This window comes from Vanacampus margaritifer, chromosome 17, assembly GCF_051991255.1.
Source record: "Vanacampus margaritifer isolate UIUO_Vmar chromosome 17, RoL_Vmar_1.0, whole genome shotgun sequence".
Taxonomy (NCBI): Eukaryota; Metazoa; Chordata; class Actinopteri; order Syngnathiformes; family Syngnathidae; genus Vanacampus; species Vanacampus margaritifer.
The window spans coordinates 12,249,979-12,268,945 of NC_135448.1; the positions used below are offsets into that span (position 1 = coordinate 12,249,979).

Consider the following 18,967-nt stretch of genomic DNA (forward strand, 5'->3'; position numbering starts at 1 on the left):
TGACAGAAGGAAAATTATATACGTTTTGCCCTCTCCGCTGTTACGACGCCCTGTAGGAAAGTAGCACTTAGTCCTGCCTTCCACCTTGTTACCTATTAAGTCCCCTTACTCGCAAGCCTGGGTGTCATTTGTTGCGGTCCGCCTCTGAGGACCCCCTCAAGCGGCCCATGCGAGTGCATGAAACAAAAGTGCCGAGTGTTTACAAGCTTTTGCCAGTGTTTGCTCTTCGGACTGCCACGGTGGCGTCGTGTTTTTACGAGGCGTCTTTTTTATAGCCCACAATAACAATGGAGATTGCCACGCGGCCCCCCGCGGACATCCCCGGCAATATTTCCCGCATATTGTCCTGTCACTTCCCATTCCTCGCCGCCGCGTCGCCGCTTTACGAGCCTCTAACAAGCCTCGGCGTGCTCCCAACGCCACTTTTTTTTTTCCCTCTCATGTTTTCATTTTGCGCGGTTAGCGCGTGGCTGCCAGCCAGTGGGTCCTGTTCGCTGGCGACCTCGACTTTACCCGTGCGCCCGCCCTGTATTAAATGCAAATGTTTTGGCAGGAGGAAGCGCTCAGGTGACGTCCAAAAGGTTACTTGACTGCGGAGAGGAAAATCAGCTGACTGGAAGGGAAACATTTAGTGGCTGCATGAAAGGGGCCGTTCTTCCTTGGGGGAGGTAAAGATAAACTACAACTGATTTTTCAACCACCACCGGGGTAACCTGGGAAACGGGTAGTGTGAAAGATGTTATGATGATTGTTTGGCCTTGGCGGAGGTCTGTTCTTTGTGATAATTAGTCTGATTAAGCTTAAACTAATTTACATTCAAATTTTAAAAACCCTTATTTTGCCTTAAACCACAGATATAAAGTCTAGAAACTTTTCATAATTAGTTGTTTGCCTTGGTGGAGGTCTACTCTTTGTGATATTTAGCCTGATTAAGCTTAAACCAATTTCCATTCAAATTTTAAAAAACCTTAAACCAGATAAATAAAGTCTATTAACTATTGATAATTATCTGTTTGCCTTGGTGGGGGTCTGCACACTTTTTGCTAAATAGCAGAATGATGCTAATTGTAGCATGGGCCAAGAAAGAACTTTCAAGTTACAGACAAATGTGCCGATCCAAAAATTTCTGATATTGATCAAATTTTGAAAGAAATCAGCGCAGACCTCTACCAAGGCCAATCAATCTTAATTTGAGCGTTAATCTGCACTTTTGTCTGGAGCTTGATGGTTCTCGCATTCAAGCACAAACACATCCAGGAAACTGGCTAGCTAACATAGAAGGTGCCTTGGCAGAGGTCTGCGCGCGTCTTACCAATGACGGGCGGCTCGTCCATGGTAATGCCCTGAGATTTGAGGTGTTTTCGGATGCAGGCCAGCCGCTGCACGTTGGGACCCCAGCGCCGGCCCAACATGTGGATCCTCTGCACGGTGGTGACGAAGCGCATCTCCTCGCTGAGCTTGCACTCGGGCCTCCAGTCGGGCGGCGGCACCACGCGGCAAATGCCGGCCGCCTCCGCCTGCTGCCGCACGCTGTCCAGGTAGGCCATGGGGTCCTGGAACTCACGCGACTCGGGCAGGAAGACGGGCACCTCGCCCAGGGCTGCCCACCCTTCGGGCCGGCTGCGCCGGGGCCCCCACTCCTTCTCCTGCTCGCGCTCTTTCTGCCGCGCCAGCTCCTTCTCGCGCTCCCACTCCTTGTCGCGGTCGGCCGGCCGCCCCGTCAGCGGGGGCCTGAGCGGTCCCGACCGGTTGGCGAGCGGGGAGGCGGCGCCGGCGGCCTGTTGGGGGTCTGAGGTAGTGCTGCGCCCGGGGCTGTGGGAGTGATTGTGGCCGGACGACGGGGAGTAAGCGACGGCGGTGGCGACGCGGCCGTGAGACCTGCTCAGTTGCTGCTGTGCTTGTCGGATCAACATCAGCTTGCCGGCCGAGGCCCGCTTGGGCCGCTGGTTCACCGACTCTGCTGGTGTGGAAGAGGATTGTTGCGCCAGGGGCGTGGAGGACGGGAGCGCGGGCGGGGCCGTCTCGGGGGGCGGCGGCGGCTCCGAAAGGCGTCCGTTGGAGAGCGGGGTGCTGGGGGTGGCCGAGCGCATGGGGCCCGCCTTCTTACCGCTGCGCGTTTCCGGCGGCGTTGGCGGCTGAAGCTTGGCCTTCTTGGGGTCCTGGCTGGCCTTCAGCACGCCGGCCTCCATCGAGTGCAGCACCACCTCCAGGCGCCGCTTGGAGTTGCGCAGACCCTCCCGCCCGGCCAAATCGCTCTCGTGTCTGTGGCCGTCCTCCCTGTCGTCGTGCCGCAGCCCGTTCAGCCTCCCGTTGAGGCGGGCGGCCCCGTGCAGCCCGTTGGCTAGTAGCACCTGTTTGCGGGTTTTTGCATTGCTGTGATAGGCCGCTGCTGCTTTTCCTGAGTGGGTCATCAGCCCGTTGCTGGCTGCTGGCTGGCTGTGCTGATTGTGATTGTTCGCCGTGTTGCTGCTGCTGCTGCTGCTGAGTTTGGTTTTCTTGCCCAGTTCCCTCTGCTTGGCTTTGGTGTAGGTGACGTGGCCCTTGGACACGGTGGCCGTGTACTTCTTCACAGTTTTGGACGGCAGGCGCAAGTCGCGGCTCCTCTTGGCGGCCGCCTGCAAGGCGCCCAGACGCGTCAGCCCGTTCACTCTGGAGACCTGAACCGCATCAAGACCGACCAACAAACAACGGGGTTAGCAATACGGTGGCGCGCGTTCAAGGGCCCTGATGACCAATCAGGTTTTTGATACATGACGACAAAAGCAGGAAGTCAGAAAGTAACTAATATATGACAATATGGATTCGGTGATATTTAAATACACCACACATACACTGGATACTAGACACACACATCAATCACTACGGAAACTGTTGACATTCTCCCATTGACAGCTTTCACTCTTGTCAAAAGCTTTTGTGTGTGCATGGACATACGTGTGCGTCTCAGGTGGCTGAGCTGACAAAGAGCAGGTCATTAAAAGATAAGGCGTACTGAAATATGACCCTGCTGCCATCAATCTCATACACACACACACACAATGGACACACATGGTGAGAGGAGGAGAAAGGGGGGGGGGGGGGGCAGAGTAGGAGGAGAGACAAAACTATTGGGACACACACTTGTGTTCTCTAACTGGGGTCCAAGTACCCTTGGGGGTCCAAGCTGTCACTGTGGGTCCGCAAAAACAATTGTCCCCAAAAATATTTGTTGTTGTTATTTTTTTTTTAATGGGGGCAACAAAGCTAAAAGACCAATGACTCCTCCCCTCCTTTAGCTTTGGGCCAATTAAAAGCTCCAATGGGATTGTGAGTTCACAAAAATGTGACGTCAATGTCAAACATGAAGTTTCATTATTATAAAGACAATAAAGACTTTAATTTTTGAAAATCACAAACTAAAATATGACCTTCTTCCCTTGTTAAAATGAGATTTTCTTGGCTACATTTAATGATTTTCTCCTAAATAGCCAACATTCTAATTTCTGTAGCATTGAGAGATTATTTTGAGTGTCATTGTCGCTATTGTGAGGGGTCCCGGCACCCCAAAAAAAATATTCTGGTCTGGAGTACAAACGTCAGCACACTTTTTTGCTGAGTAAGCCTAAAATTCCTCCCGCCACAAGGGGGCTCTGCTGTCTTGGACAAAATGATGCTGGGCGGAGCAAAGGAAAGAGAGAGAGAGAGCGAGAGAGAGCGAGAGAGAGAGAGAGCGAGAGCGAGAGCGAGAGCGAGAGAGAGAGAGAGAGAGAGAGGGTGGGAGTATGGAGGCGGGTCTTGATGACATCATGTGTTGCTATCGCCCAGCTGACACCTGGCAGGCAGACTGGGAACATGTGCAGCAGCACCGCAAGAAGAAAAAGAAAGACAACCAAGAAGAATAAGAAGAAGAAGGCAGACACTTTATAAACCAGCACAGCGGGATGCTTTCAACGCACACATGCACAAATACACAAGCACACACACTGGACAGCCACAAAAACAGACAAACATGCGCATACTAAAAACTAACACAAAGACACACATAGAAACACACTCAGAAAATCTCAAACAGGAACCGACAAATGGACGGATAATGACAGAATAGAGACACACAAACACACACACTGCTCGGACACAGCTACACACTGATGGCAGGATCTCAACTTACGAGTTATGGCTTGCTCATTTCTTAATTTTTGACTTTGTGTTGTGCTCAATTTTTCTGCTAGCGGAATGCAGGTAAAAAAAAATAATTGCGAACACAGGCCATTTATAGATGCAGCCAAACAGACAAATAGAAAATGAATACACTAGCAAGGAGCATGTTTTTTTTCTCTTTACGATTCGCGACATGAGACGGCTGACGGCATATCTGACCTGCTTGCGAAGCTCCTCAGTGGCCCTCCTGGTGGGCAGGCCTTTGGCGGCGCTAGCGTTAGCGCTGGCCATGGCCTGCAACATCCTGACATGTTCCCGCGCCTCGGCCCGCTCGCTGCGCTCCCTCAGGAGCGGCGGCGGCGGCGGCGGCAGAGGAGGAGGAGGCGCAGCCTTGGGCCGAGGGCTCTCCCGCATCCCCGCCTTGCCGGCGTTGTTAAACACTGCCCACGTAAGGATGAGAAGACGCACGATCGTGAGGCAAAACTCCAGTCAGACAAAAAGTCATCATCAGAATGGGTGCAGAATTCATTTTGATCATTTTTTCCCCCTCAACTGTCAGAAAAGCAACATTGGAAAACACGTAGCACCTATTTCTTTTATTAAGCAACAAAACATGACAAAAAGTAACATTCAGAAAACATTTACAGTCAACATTTTTGTTAATTTTTCAAAACGTGCAGTCATCGTTTTATCAATTATAAATTTTAATTTTATTTTTATAAGTACTCTTCTTTTTCCTCCTTTTTGTCTTTATAACTGAAACTTGAAGAAAAGTTATATTTGAAATACAATCATGTAATCATTTTTACAGCAAAACAGGATAAACATTTTAAAATGATTTATGGCTAATTTTGTTTTATTTTATAAACATGAAGAATAGTAATTAAAAAAACTAAAATTATTTCTTGTCATTAAAGGGATACTTGACTCATTTCAGTAAAATTTACATTGTGTCAATAATTAATGTAAAATCTCATTATTTTTCATGTACAATTAATACCTTTCTACTTGCTGTTGACTGAAGATGACATCACCTGTGCTGAAGAAGTAGGTAACGACCAATCATGGCTCACCTGTTTTCTGGTGATGTCATCTTCAGTCGACAGCAAGTAGAAAAATTATTTCTCTTGATAATGAAGTTATCAAACTATTTCTGGACAAAATATGAACTTTTTACTGTTAAAAACGGCTCAATGATTCAAGTATCCCTTCAACACAAAATAATCATATTTAAAAATATGTGTCTCCAACTTTTTGTGCACTTTCATTTGATCCTAAACAAACTGAAAGTACAACATGAAAATCAGAAATGTCCAATTTTTTTCCGTCCTTACCGTGGCCGTTGAGCGCTTGGCGAGTAAGCGGCTTGCCCTTGCGTGGCGTGGAGTGGCAGGAGGAGGAGGCGGAAGCGTGGCCGCCACTCGCCACGCCGTGCAAATGTCCGACGCCGCTGCCGTTCCTCAGCTCCTCATCATCGTCGTCCTCCAACTCCCCCAGGTCGTCCTCTTCCTGGGAGCTGCCGAAGTAGGCCATGTTGTTGGGCAACGCCGGCGAACCTGCCAAACACACACAAAAACTCATGAAGCTATCTGTCAAGATGACTATAATAATATATCTGTATGTGATTGGTTGGACATGTGATCACTTGTTGCCGGGCAGAATCCACAACTGTTTTCGTTCCCATTAAAAATATTCACAGCACAAATTTGAAGTGTGTTTAGCACTCATTTGTCTTTTGTGAGAAATTACAGAACCACTAAACAAAGGCGGCATTCGCACGCACACGCACTCTGACCCAATCAGCCTCTAATGATTGGCCTCATTAGCTAAATGCTTGTAATTTAGTGCGCTGACCCGGGGGTCAGCAGGTCAATGGCAAACAGACCATGGAAGCAGCCGGGGGGGGGGGGGGGGGAGGTGGACTTTGGTGTGGAGTCCATTTGACCAGAAATTAAACAATTTCATTCAATTTGACTGCCTTACCCTAACCCCAACCAAAACCCAATTTTGACCCTAAAATAAGAGGTTTGGACTCATGGGAACCACCAAAATGTCCCCACAAGGACACGTGGTCCCCACAATGATAGTAAAAAAATGGTCCCCAAGATGTGATATAAACCCGCGTGTGCGCGCTCTCACACACACACACACACACACATGCACACGCGCGCGCGCACACACACACACACACACATGCAATCACACAAACTAACAAACAGCACGAAGACCTTCAGCGCAATCTCCGGCAGGCTTTAGGCGCAATCCCCCCAATTATGGCGGCTTTTCATCCCCTCTCATTGCAGCCGCGGACAAATCATAATTAGGCCTGAAAGAGTCTATTAAGGGTTGTCATTTTTAACGAGACTCGGGGGTGCGTCGGGGAGAAAGCGTGCGGAGAGAAGGGGGGTTAATTACAAACCTTCCTTTTTCTCCGGCTACCTTCTTTTGTCCCCTTAACTGGAAGTGAAACAATGTTACAAAGCGGCCGTCAGACGGAGGTTTCGCCAACGCGGGGACACCAGGGAGGACTTGAAGCCAAAGTGCGGCACGTGTGCCAACGGGAAGTGCCCATTGCCATGACATTGACATTTCTTGCAGGGGCGGGTGGGTAGCAACACATTGCTGATGTTTAGGTCAAACAGGAAGTAATGTGGATTCAGCAGACTTATACAAGTACCACCGCATTATTACCGCAAGCAAAAATGTCTACATCAACCATCAGAAGTGGAAATTTTACCAAAAAACAGGAAGTCAGACAAAAATCCTAAACCTGAACAAAATGGGAAGAGATAAGCTTGCAAGTCAAAGGTAGGAAAATAAAACCTGAATGAATGTATGAATTTTGTAACACTAGCTTCAATCAGAATAGAAGGAGCTATCGCTAGCGCTAACTACTATTGTAATCCGCCACCAGTTAATTTTCACACTCTCGAATCCACGCAGATCTATGAAGACCGAGTCGCCAGAGGTTTTGCTCCTTATAGTCCAAATTTGCCTGTAAATTATCCGATTGGAAAACGAGATGCCAAAAAACGTGTGATTAATAGTTAGTCGACTTCATGCGATGCAAAGTCGTCAAGCCGTTTCATCAACTAGTCAATTCAGCCCTGACCAAAAAATATTCAAATACAGTCCAAAAGCAGAAAACAAAATTCACCACCATCTGAAGTCATTGTAACCAATCAAGAACAGCGGAACATTAGAAGTCGCAATTAAACCGAAAAATGAGAGAATATGATCCAAAAATCGAGATTCTAAGAAGCTTAAAAGCTTTTGTTTCAAAGTCAAGTGTACTAAAAAACACGGTCATTTGTTTGTCTTCTAGCCAACACAAAAATAGTCAATGGCGTAGAATAGCAGAGTGCACTTCAGACTCACTGTTAAATCCTGTCTAAAACCTGAAAATGTTAAGCATAGCAAAGATTTTTTTACTACTCCAACTTTGGAATCCACATCGGAAAGTGCCGTTGGCAACGCGCCACCAAAACCAGTTCTGCGACTTTAATAAAATACCAATTGCGCACTCGAGGAAAACTCGTTCGCCAAGGTGAAGCCTTGGAGGTCTGCGGTTCATTGGAGGTGAGATTATGAAAGCGAGGCGGACAACCAGACGCGCTCGCTAACGCTAACACAAGCAAAATGGCTGCCGGTTTTATGCAAGGCGTATGGTTTTCAGGAGCGTGTGTACACGCTGTTACTCATTGACGCACTTGTCTTGTCCTATCTTATCATGTCAATAAAACGTTGAACAAATAACGCATTTACAAGCTAGTGGGAATAGACTGCATTTTAGCCGCATAAAATTAGCACCTCGGGGGGGGGGGGATTTTTAATGTATTGTACATACATGTAACAGACTAAATACATATTTGCCTATTGTATTTTCAAAACTTTGAAGGGGGGGGGGGGGGACTAGCCATTGTTATTTACGAAAGCACCCATTAATTAGTTTTTTCCCCCCCACCTGATATTATTCACTTGTTTTTTAACTGCTTATTCTTTTGCAAGTTAGCTAGCTAGCTAGGGGTTAAATTAGCATTGCTTTGCAACGGTAACCCTCAGCACGGCAAATTAGCATTCAAGTTGTAACAGAAATCGTAAACGTGTAAATAAACTGCAAAACATGGCGACCAATCAGTGCCACTGCTATAAAATGGTAACTAGACTTATATAAGCTGTATCCTTTCCAGGAGTGGTTGGTGGTTGGTCATTGACTCGCGTCGCTACTCTTATCACGTCGATAAAACGTTAAACAAGTCACGCGTTTACACTCCGTAGCAGCAGCAGACGCGCTGGCTAGAGCCAAATCGGCTTTCACACATAAGCACCCGCATTGGGAAGGAACGCTGCAGTTACTCCCGCGTTGCGTCAGGACAAAACACCCCCAATTACTTGCAATCCCCGGAGGAATACAACAACAACAACAGCAGCTGGTTCTTTATCAGCGAAGGGGGGTATAATCCCAAAAGATGTCGCTTACATGCAGCGTGATGCAAAACTTGTTTTTACACCGTCCGTCGCTTTTCCGTGTGAAAGGTACTGACGTAAAATTGGTGGGGAATTGAGGAAAGATGGAGTTGATCACCCAACAAAGCACAAACAAGCTGACATCCTATTTTCAGGACGGCCGTGGTGTAAAAATGAACACAGTTGCATCAAAAAGAGTCACACAGCGCTGCTGCGGCATTTTTGCAGTATCTTTGCGTGAAACACCCCAGTTTCACGACACGAGACGACCAACGAGAGTTTGAAATCGGCTTTGTTTTGGATTTCTTTTTGGCGCTGTCAGGAAGAGTGATGCGGATTTTTGGCTCATTTCGACGCGCAATGTTTACCAGATAGCATCGGCAAACGGTGCCATGTGTGTGCGTGTGATAACGTGTGTATGTTTACATAATGTGAACGTTTGACCTGGACACCCACCCTCCCTAAAAAAAAAAGACAAGGATGACATGCTGTGTAGAACAGATTTTTCAACTCACTTGTCAAAAATAAAGTTAACTGTCACACTAAACTTAAAACAAAGAGAATTACAATCTGAGTGTTTAAAACAACCACAGACGTTTACCTTGGTCATGGACGATTAGCTTAATGCTAAAACACATTGCAAAATGACTGGCTAACAAAGCTAACAACAGTCGAAAAGGTTAAGAAATTTCAAGTTTATGTTCCCATAACAATTTCTCGTAAATCCTTAAAAACAACTCACCAATGTTAAGAAGTTTGGAAGGTGAACTGCGATAGATCGGGGGGTCACGCCGCATCGCAATCTTAGGCGGGTGGTGGTCAACATGACAATGTCCCCGGGCTACGTAGCGTCGCTACATTTGAAGCTCGGGGGCTGTGCTGACATTCTCGCGCGTAGCCGGCGTAATGCTAATAAGCCTCCATACGGGAAATGTCATGCAAACAGCCTAATATGCTGCACGCTAGCAGCATATTACAAGAATTTCAGTGAGAAAGCAGCATTTGCTAATTATTAGCAGGCGATTGTCATTTGTGAAAACGCACAGGACGCTCCAAATCCGCATCCAAGTGGTTTTGTCGTAAAACGTCACATCGTGTTGCACACCGAGGACACATGGCGACCAATTTGTAGCGTTAGCTTAGCAGGTAGCATTTTGTGGAAACAGGCATTCTCAATTCGTGTCGGTGAAAACATGGTTGTGACAGTAATGCTAAATGTACTCACACCAGGAAATACATAGCGACCAATCGGTTGTGTTAGCTTGGCAGCCAAAATTAGCATTTGCCAAATAGACACATCCTAAGACCATGTCGGTGACTATAGCTAATGCTAAATATGTAAACACGTGAAATCAATCAGTGTTGCGAACAACAGAAATGGGAGTAGCAGTGGAATATAATATGCTAGTTAGCTTAGCAGTGCAAAATTTGTATTAATGTGCAATTGGAACGATGCTGATGAGCAATATGGGAGTCCCAATGGAAATATATTTATTAGCTTAGCATAACCATATAATAATTGCAAATAATATCATCAGTGATATAATCCGCTAGACGACAACATAAAAAAACAGTTTTCTTAGCATGTCAGTCGTCATACCTCTGAGGCAGAGGAAGGTGAGGAAGTCCTCGGTCTTGGGTTTTCGGCGGGACAGGTCCTGGATGGATGACGACAGGGATGAGGCGGCGAGCGACGGCGACAGCGACGACGATGAGGAGGCGGCGGTGTTGGTGGCGGCGGCGGAGGGGGCGGCGGGCGCGGGGACGGCCTGGCCCACGGCGAGGGCGGCGGGCTCGGCCACCTTGATGGGAGTGGTGCTGGGCGAGTTGGGCTGCGACTGCGCAAATTTTCTCTGCGCCTGCAGCCGAGGCCTGGAAAAAAAAAGTGGTTAGTTAGTTCACTATCTCACATAGCCATGCTTTCTTTCAATACGACATGCTGGCAGCATGCACGCCGGGTGTTAAATTTCACACACAGACTCACTCCCGCCTCTTCCTGATGGATTTCATTGGTAATACTTGGAATCCAATCGCTGCTTTTGGTGTAATAAAAAAATAGGTCTAGTTGGATCAACCGTGCATCTTCCGTTCCAGTGCAAATTTCGGGGTCTCCATTTGATTTTCTTGCGTTCCTTAGTGGCAGCCCGCGATATTGACGTTTTAACCGTAACCACAACGACAATGAGATCCATTTCTGTCAATTTTCCGGCAGGCTGACGAGTGAGCGGGAACGTCGCGATCGTGTGTGGAGGATGGCCGGGGCGCATTTGCCGCGCCCGCCACCTGCCAAAGCCGCCATTAGGCTTCAATCAGGGAGTGGCGCCGTGTCAATTCCGACAATTTTCCGGTCCGCTGAAAAGGACGGCAGCAGCAGGTGGGAGGTGTGCGTGTGCGTGCTCGTCAATATACACTCAGAAGTCACCACATTCGCTACACTGGATTGGTCGCAAAAAAAAATTGGAGATGCAAAGAATAAAAACATGAAATATGATATGAGAGAATGTTTATCAAACTACAAAAAAAAACTATAATAAAAAAAACTAAGTAAAGTAATATTTTAAAACATCCTAATGACAATAAATAAAATTGATATCAGAAACAAAATTCGTGAGTCGAACCACAATTCAAAGAAACCTAATATGCTAACAAAACAAAACAAAAAAAAATCTGGGAATAAATTAAATACGCAGTTTAATTTTTAATCTTTGTTTTCAGACCGCAGTACACTTTGTGAATCCAATAAAAGAATGTTTTTCAGATCAGAACAAAGTTTGGGGCTAGACATATAAAAAACATGTCTGCAAACAAGCTGTAAACACATTAAAAATAATCATAATAACAATAATAATGAAATCTTTACTTTAGCTAAAAACAAAAATTATAAAGAGAAAAAAAAATTGATAATTATAAACGGATAAAAGAAATTCATATACAATTGTAGGTGCACGTTTTATATCAAACAAAAATGCTCACGTTAAGACAATGAAACACCTTAACGTGTGTGCGTACATCTGCCCGTAGCAGAGTGTGCTGTCAAGCTCCCGGCCGCAGGGTGTGCCTTACATACGGCGGCCAAATTGGGCTGATTGCCATTACCGCGACCGGACAAGGCCGAGAGGCGCTACGACCAACGCGGGGAAAGCCGAGACTCAGAAGAAAAAAAAAGGAGATTACAGCCGGACGTCCCGTCCCCCCTTTAAATTCATTCATTCGACCCCCCCTCCCTCACGATAATCCACCTTTCATCCATCGCTTCCTGCTCCACCTCAAAGCGGACGCTCTAATGTCTGACATTACACTCGCCGCCATTTCCTGCAAGGAATTCTGGAAAAAGACGATGAAAAGTGGTTCAGGGCGTCCCGCAACATCAAAGCAAAATAATCCTGAATTGGGATAACGTCGCCGCCACAACAAAAAAAAGACCCAAATTCACCAATTTCCCCACCTTTGATCCAAAATAAAAGATTGCTGGCACGTAGTGGATCTTACCAGCTATGTAATGGCCAGTAAGTGTAGAGAAGGTGGATGTACATTGTATCAAAAGCACAACCCTCTTCGTAAATCTTACAAACTGTGTTATTACAAATTTTGAAAGATGTCAATAAAAGTGGAAGATTGCTGGCTAGTATTGGTTATGATATGGTCAGCATGGGATGCCTTTTTACACCAACTAACGTCCATCAAACCAACCCTTGGCAGTAACTTTTGGTCTACCAAAATGGAAGATTGCTGTCTTGTTTATCTCAAGTATGTTGTTTTAATCTGAATAATCGTTACTAAGAAACAACAATCAAAAACTTTCTTGGCAGAGGTAACTTTTAGAATGTGTCAATCAAAACTGGTGGTTGCTGGCTCGTAGTGGATTTTAGCCGTTTGGTAGCCTGTGTAGATGAATACTGCGGTTGTAAGTACGTAGTCTTAATTGGTGCAATGTTTACTAATGTCAAAAACCCATTTTAACAGTTCTTGGCAGATGGCAATCAAAATAGAAGATTGATGGCTCTTAGTGGATCTTGTGTTGTGCGAGAAAGCAGAAGTGCGCAAAGTGGATCTGTGTGAACTGTCGAGCCTCGCAAATCAACGTTCCCAAATTTATAATCCGGCGCGTCCTAAAATTTTGCTAGCTTTGTGGAAAAATATGGCGCGTAATAAAAACATGGCACATCACAAAAAGCTGGCAATCATATATGAAATATTTGGAAACGCTTGCAAAATTCCGTAAACGCGCATCGTGATAAACGCGGCCAACAATCTGAACAGTCTACCGTTTGTCGCAAAAGACCGATACAATCGGCGCCACGCTGATCCCCGATCAGATTCCGGTGCCCCGCCTCCCATGGCGGTAAACCACCGAGCGCTGATCCAGAATCAGCACCTTCCGCTAGTCGCCGCTAATTGGCTCCAGATGGCCCACATGGTGCCGATCACAAATAAAAAAAAAGAATACCTCCGCGCAGCTGGCTTGTCTTTGTGTGTGTTTGGTGCACTTTGGAACACAGCTGAATATAAATTTACATGTTTATGGGAAAAGCAGCCCACCACAAGCCGTGTTTACATCAAAGGATTACGCGCATGTGCGTTTCATCGGCACCGCGCCGGCTCATCTGTCAGCGACGAGTTCTGTCTGGCGGCTCGTGTCAAGAGAAGACGCCTCTTTGCACTCCGGCACCGACACGGAATACAAAAATCAAACTCATAGCGGCATACGTTGAAGATGTTGTTTTTTTTGCCAGGTAGGACAAAAAAAATGATTGGTCCAAACTATATTGAAGCAAAAAGATTATTTTTGTTTTTGACAAAATGCCGGCTTGCAATACTTTTTTTTTTTTAAATTCCACACATTGGGTGAAATAAAAAGCAGGTTGTGCCACAGCAAATTATGCTAACGCAAGCTAGCATGTAAAAAACATATACAGTAACAGCAAGCACCAATTAGAAACCATTTTTGTAAATGTGAATTGTCAAAATGTTTTTAAAACAACTAAAGTTAAATGTACAAATATTTCCACCATCTGCAGAGTGCTTACTTGGCTTTTTATAACGTAATAAAGATATATTAAGACTGTATTAAACTTGGAATGTGTAATAAACATGCTGGTGGAGATTATACAGTGGTGTGCATTTACACACATAACCTTGGGGTGGCAAAAGACATCTTGACACCATCAAACTGCACTTGATCTCTCTGACGCTCTACATTAAACATGAAGTCGCAGCCTTTATATACTCGAATGCTAATGTAGCTCGCCGCGCTAGCGTCACCTCCGCCAGATGTTTAGAATTTGTCCTTCATGACCAGCAAAGACAAAGCAGCACACAAGATCATTCATCAAGGTCTGCGCCACTTAAGGCTATTTGCTGACATTGGGCAACCTTTGTGAACTTTGAACCGGCGGCATCAACCCCCAGAGCGGCTGACCCGAGTCCAGTCCGAGTCAGTAATTAAGTTAATTTATTCTGCGGGGTTAAATGAGTCCCGTGATCGTTTGGTTGGTAAACAATAGGCGCTAGAATGTCACGACTTCTACTGAAAACCGGGACGTTTACCGAATCAAACTTTGCATCATGAATTCAATTGCTGTTATCGAGCGGAAACCTCAAATGTCCAAAAATGTACTTTCTTTTTTATTTGTCTGTCTCCCATTGTTATTTTTTTATGGGTGACTAACCATTTTCAATTGCTGAAAATAGAGACTACTGAAAATAATACTGTTCTGATTTTCTGAGGGGCGGGGTGGGGGTGGATTCACCATTGCTGCCATATTAAAATGTTTTTTTTTTAAATAAATAAAGAACATCCACTTTTTACTCCAAATCTATTTTTGCGTAGTTAAGAGAGACAAAACAGGAAGAATGCTTTGAGTCACTTTTTTTTACTGATTTTCACAAATGCGTGAATTCAGTTTTGTCACTTTTTCCCCACAGAAGTTTGGCAAATTTGAAAAAAAAAAATGGTCGGCTTAGGAATTTTATTTATACGGCAGCAAGGCTAATGCAAGCGAAATGTTTTTTTTTGACAAATGCGTGAATTCAGTTTTGTCACTTTTTCCCACAGAAGTTTGGCAAATTTGAAAAAAAAAATGGTCGGCTTAAGAATTTTATTTATACGGCAGCAAGGCTAATGCAAGCGAAATGTTTTTTAAAGAAAAAAAAAATACTTTTTTAAATTTATTTATAAAACAATGGTTTGCTGAAACATATTCCAAAATTGTTCTGATGTGTTTTGGTCCAAGACAGTTTTGTTAGTTTTGTGTGTCCACATTTTCTCACCAGAACTGCTCTGTTTGTCATCCAATCAGTTCCCTCGTTCATCGTTGTCTTATCAATTTGCTTGGATTTATTTACCTCGTTTCCTTCTCTTTGGGTTGATTGTGCCACATCTTGTTTCTTTTTTTTGTTGTTGTAAATTTAATCCCCATAATTGGTTTGAATCTCAGTTATTAGACTTTATTCATTTAGTTTTTTGATTCCCTCCTGTATCTTGTTTTCCTATTTGTTCTTTTCTGAATTGATCATTTTGAATTCCCGTCGACCTTCCCTGCACTTCGGTCCTCAACTATGCAAACCCGTGACACAAACTTGCTTGACAACAAATGGTCCGGTTTGTTTGAGGAGAGGCGTTTATTTGTTCATGTGAACAGCCCCCCCGCCCCCACCCCCTCCCTCCTCCCTGGCGACTATTTGGGGCCTGGCGTCCATTAGAGGGACAACCACTAATTGAGGAAAGATGAAATGTAGTCACTGGAGCGCCCCATTTGAGTGTAGTAGAGTACCTAAAGTAAATCAAGAGACACATTAAGGCTCTCGTAACGTACGCGAGTGCGCGTGCGTGCGTTTAATCCCTCTTAAATGGAAATTATGCATTACTGACAAGAGATATTGCTTGCACTAGACAAGCGAGTGTGTGTGCACTTGGCATTCATTAAGTGGAAACAAAACAAGCGGCAGCAGCTGAGTGAGCGTGTGTGTGCGCGCGCGAGTGTGTGTCTTGGCTGAGCAGCGAGCCAAACGCGGTTTTCAGTGGCAGGAGAAACAAAGAAGGACGAGGGAAAAAAGTGCTTCTAAGAGGGGGGCAACTCTACTTGACACGCATCGCGCTTCGTACAAGTGAACAGACGCGCGAGCGCTGCAGATTTTTCACCTTGAAGCCAAAGACAAAGTCTTTCACGTCCTTATTTCGGAAGGCGGAAACCGATTAGCAGCAGTTACCGTTTTGAGGAAAAGCTCGCTGATATTCAATGATTAGTTTGTGCGAGACCAGGAAAAATGTAGGGGGTTGATGGGCGCCATGAGGCAGATGACAACTTCCTGTTTATGTGCTCATCCGACCTCGCCGACGGACAAATTGGCAGCCATCAGGTTGTACTTCAACTAACTCCTTAGTTTTGTTATATCGAGGGCGGCAACTCACATTTTTGGGGAAATCCATTTACCTGTCTGAAATGTCAGCCTTTTTTCCCCCCATTTCAATCCCCTTTTTCCCCCAAAATAGGACATTTTGTAACTGACAGCGCTGAAAATACACAAACATAAATGGATTGTGATTCAATTATTGATTTGGTCTATAACAGTTCAGAAAATTGTTGATCATTTTCCAAAGTAATAATAGCAGGTGAGCAAATGTCTTATTTTGATTCAACAACAACAACAAAAATAAATTGTTTGCGAGAGAGTCCCACAGAAATTGGTGAATATTTGCTAACAAACTAGTCGATTACTTTGATCAAAGTGTTCATCCTGTCTCTCATACTGCTCGTTTGAGTATGCCGTCCTGATGTCACCACACATTTCATTATTTCAATGTGTCAAGTTGCAATGGCCGCTACAGCAATTAACTAGTTTGCTCCCAAAAACGTATAAATATGTTCTATTTGAAATGTTTTAAGTGTCCCAAAGATTTGTTTTCTTTCCCTATGCTAGAGCATACAGAAGGCTTTGATGCAGCCTCTCAACTGCAAAGAACGTTTAAAGAAGTGGTAGTTATTACACAAACGGCCAGCAGGTGGCAGCAGAGCAAAAATATATCAACCAGGGCTATGATGAAAAAAAACTCAATTACAATCACAATTCTAAATACATTTGTGAATAATGAGGAAACTTAGCTATATTCTAATCCTAATTGCTGCCAAAACGGAAACAGATAGAAATCTACTTTTCTTTCCTGATGAAAGAAGAGACTTTCATCTTTCTTTTGCTAGTTTTTATAGCAACAGAACACAATATTCTGTCAAATCAGCCAAATTCCGGTAAAACAGCTGGGAGTGAAGGGGATTGCTTCAGTTAAATGGCTGGGAGTGACTACGAGAAGAAATAACAGGATTCCAAGTTATCTAGGTATAAAACGATGTATGTTGACCTGAGAATTTTTGTGACTCCAAGGTGTGTTACATGTCCGGACGTTGCGGTAAGGTCTGTTCTGGAAGAGGAAAAACAAGAGTCCGGAATCCTGTGATTCGAACTTGGAATTAACCAGTTGCCAATGCTGGACCACTTTCTGGTACCAAACACAAAAAAACTTCTGGAAAATGTTGGGATGGGAGAGTAAAACAAAAGTGGGTCGGAAAATCACATCGGTAGGGATGAGACGGATTTGCGGGAGCGCTCTTGGCAGACGGAGCCTGCAGTGACGGCGGCGGTCTGCGTCGGGCCCCGCTGCGTTTAAAGGATCCGTTTGCGGCGCTGGTCTTTGAGCGCGTCTCAGGAGCATGGGAAGGCAAACACATGACGGCTCTCAAAGACTTCTAAAGCTCGCCGTCTTCTGCCAAAAACTCTTTCGCACCTGTCCTTCTGCTTTGGCCGTCCCTCTGTGGGACGGTCTTCCCCCTGGCCCCCAAAGACGACGGCGGCGATCCGTCCCTTTTAGGCCCAAGCCAGGTGCAAAAGCTGCTGGCGTCGTCTCAGTCGCCGCCCGTCAGCCTTCGCGTTTTCTAAGAGGGCCGCTCGTTGCCAAGCGTTGGCTCAGCCGCCGTTTCATTAGCATCAGATAGAAAGCTTTTCTTCATTCCGAGCCGCCGGCCGCGCGTTTGTGTGTGTGAGCGAGACGATCATGAAAGGCGGCGAGCGGGGTGGCCTCCGTCTGAACCCGACTCGCAACGCTCGCGCCAAGAAATGAAGGAAACCCTGAGTGGCCAGATTGCACCTTACTGCCTGGATACTCCCACACCCCTCCACGCACACACACACACACACACGCCGCCCTCGCCACAGATTGTTTATGCTTTGCTGCCATTATGAGCCCACCAGGTCACTTCCTCTTCCTGTTCCAGTCAGTCAGACGACGCCAAGATCAAATTATTCTATCAAAATCACACACAAGATGTATGGCTCGGATCTCGCGGAGCGCACTTATTAGAGCTCCGCCTACCAAATTTCATGTTGCTAGGTGAAACTGGCTTGGTGGGGGCTGCATCTTCAACAGCTGGAATCTCAAAGTCTAAGGCTCCAAACTGCTAAATGGTGGTGGCATCTTGCCACAAAAATTAAAAATGTTTTTCATCTACTCGCACACCAGTAAATTTGCAGATTTTTTTTTAAATTGAAATTAATTTTTAAATCTTCTGCTCCACATTTGAGCCCATTTATCAATAATATCATGAAACTGAGTGAAAATGTGAATATAATACAATATTGACTTTATAAGTCAATTTACAGTGTTTAACCATAAATATTTTAATTGTGCCCCTGAGATTTCAGGTTAGGTACCCCCAGGGGCGGGGTGGCTATTGGGAACAGATGCACCCCACGCTCCTTGTCAATGATTATTCTCGGGATTAATTTTTGTCCCAATACGTCTCTGGGTGCCACTGTGTTCCGAGTAGAAAAAAAGTTCATCTGGAGCCCTGAAATCTGACTTTGAATGAAGCCTGGAAATGGACAAAATGACCCTAAATTGGCCACTTCGAATCAAAATGGAAGACTTTTTTTGTGGGTCAACTCCTGATAGACTTGTCTACCAAATTTCATGTTGCTAGGTAAAACTGATGCCAGGGACTGAATTCAAAAAAATGCAAAAGACAAATTGAGTTTCCCATTTTATGGTGAGTTATCAAACTTTTTCTATCCGACTCAAACAAAATTCAAATTGCTTGCAGTTTAGCGTCTTCCACATCCACACTGAACAGGACGTAAGGCTTAAGTGCCTTCTTCTCACAAACAGGATCTTTGCAAGGACTCCACTACATTTACAGTATCATGTGACGGATGGAGGCAGGTGCTGCTGAATGGGCTCCTCATTACTGAAGGACATCTGCTACCACCCCCACCTCCCCTCTCCCCCTCTCGGAGACCCCACCCCTCACTTTACACCACCGCTTTGATGGCCTGTCAACGTGTGGAACAAAAACAACAACACGAGCACACACTT

The 18,967-nt window shown here is 45.3% G+C and overlaps 1 protein-coding gene across 1 annotated transcript in view; it reads right to left on the bottom strand.

Moving 5' to 3' along the window:
* Positions 1-18,967, bottom strand: part of jarid2b (jumonji and AT-rich interaction domain containing 2b) — a 70,068-nt gene that overhangs the window by 8,941 nt on the left and 42,160 nt on the right. Inside the window, exons 4-7 of the mRNA XM_077548462.1 lie at positions 10,205-10,476; positions 5,472-5,693; positions 4,357-4,577; positions 1,313-2,657 (exon numbers count right to left, since the gene is read on the bottom strand). Of these exons, the coding sequence (XP_077404588.1) occupies positions 1,313-2,657; positions 4,357-4,577; positions 5,472-5,693; positions 10,205-10,476 (2,060 nt within the window). The remainder of the gene's footprint in view (positions 1-1,312; positions 2,658-4,356; positions 4,578-5,471; positions 5,694-10,204; positions 10,477-18,967) is intronic.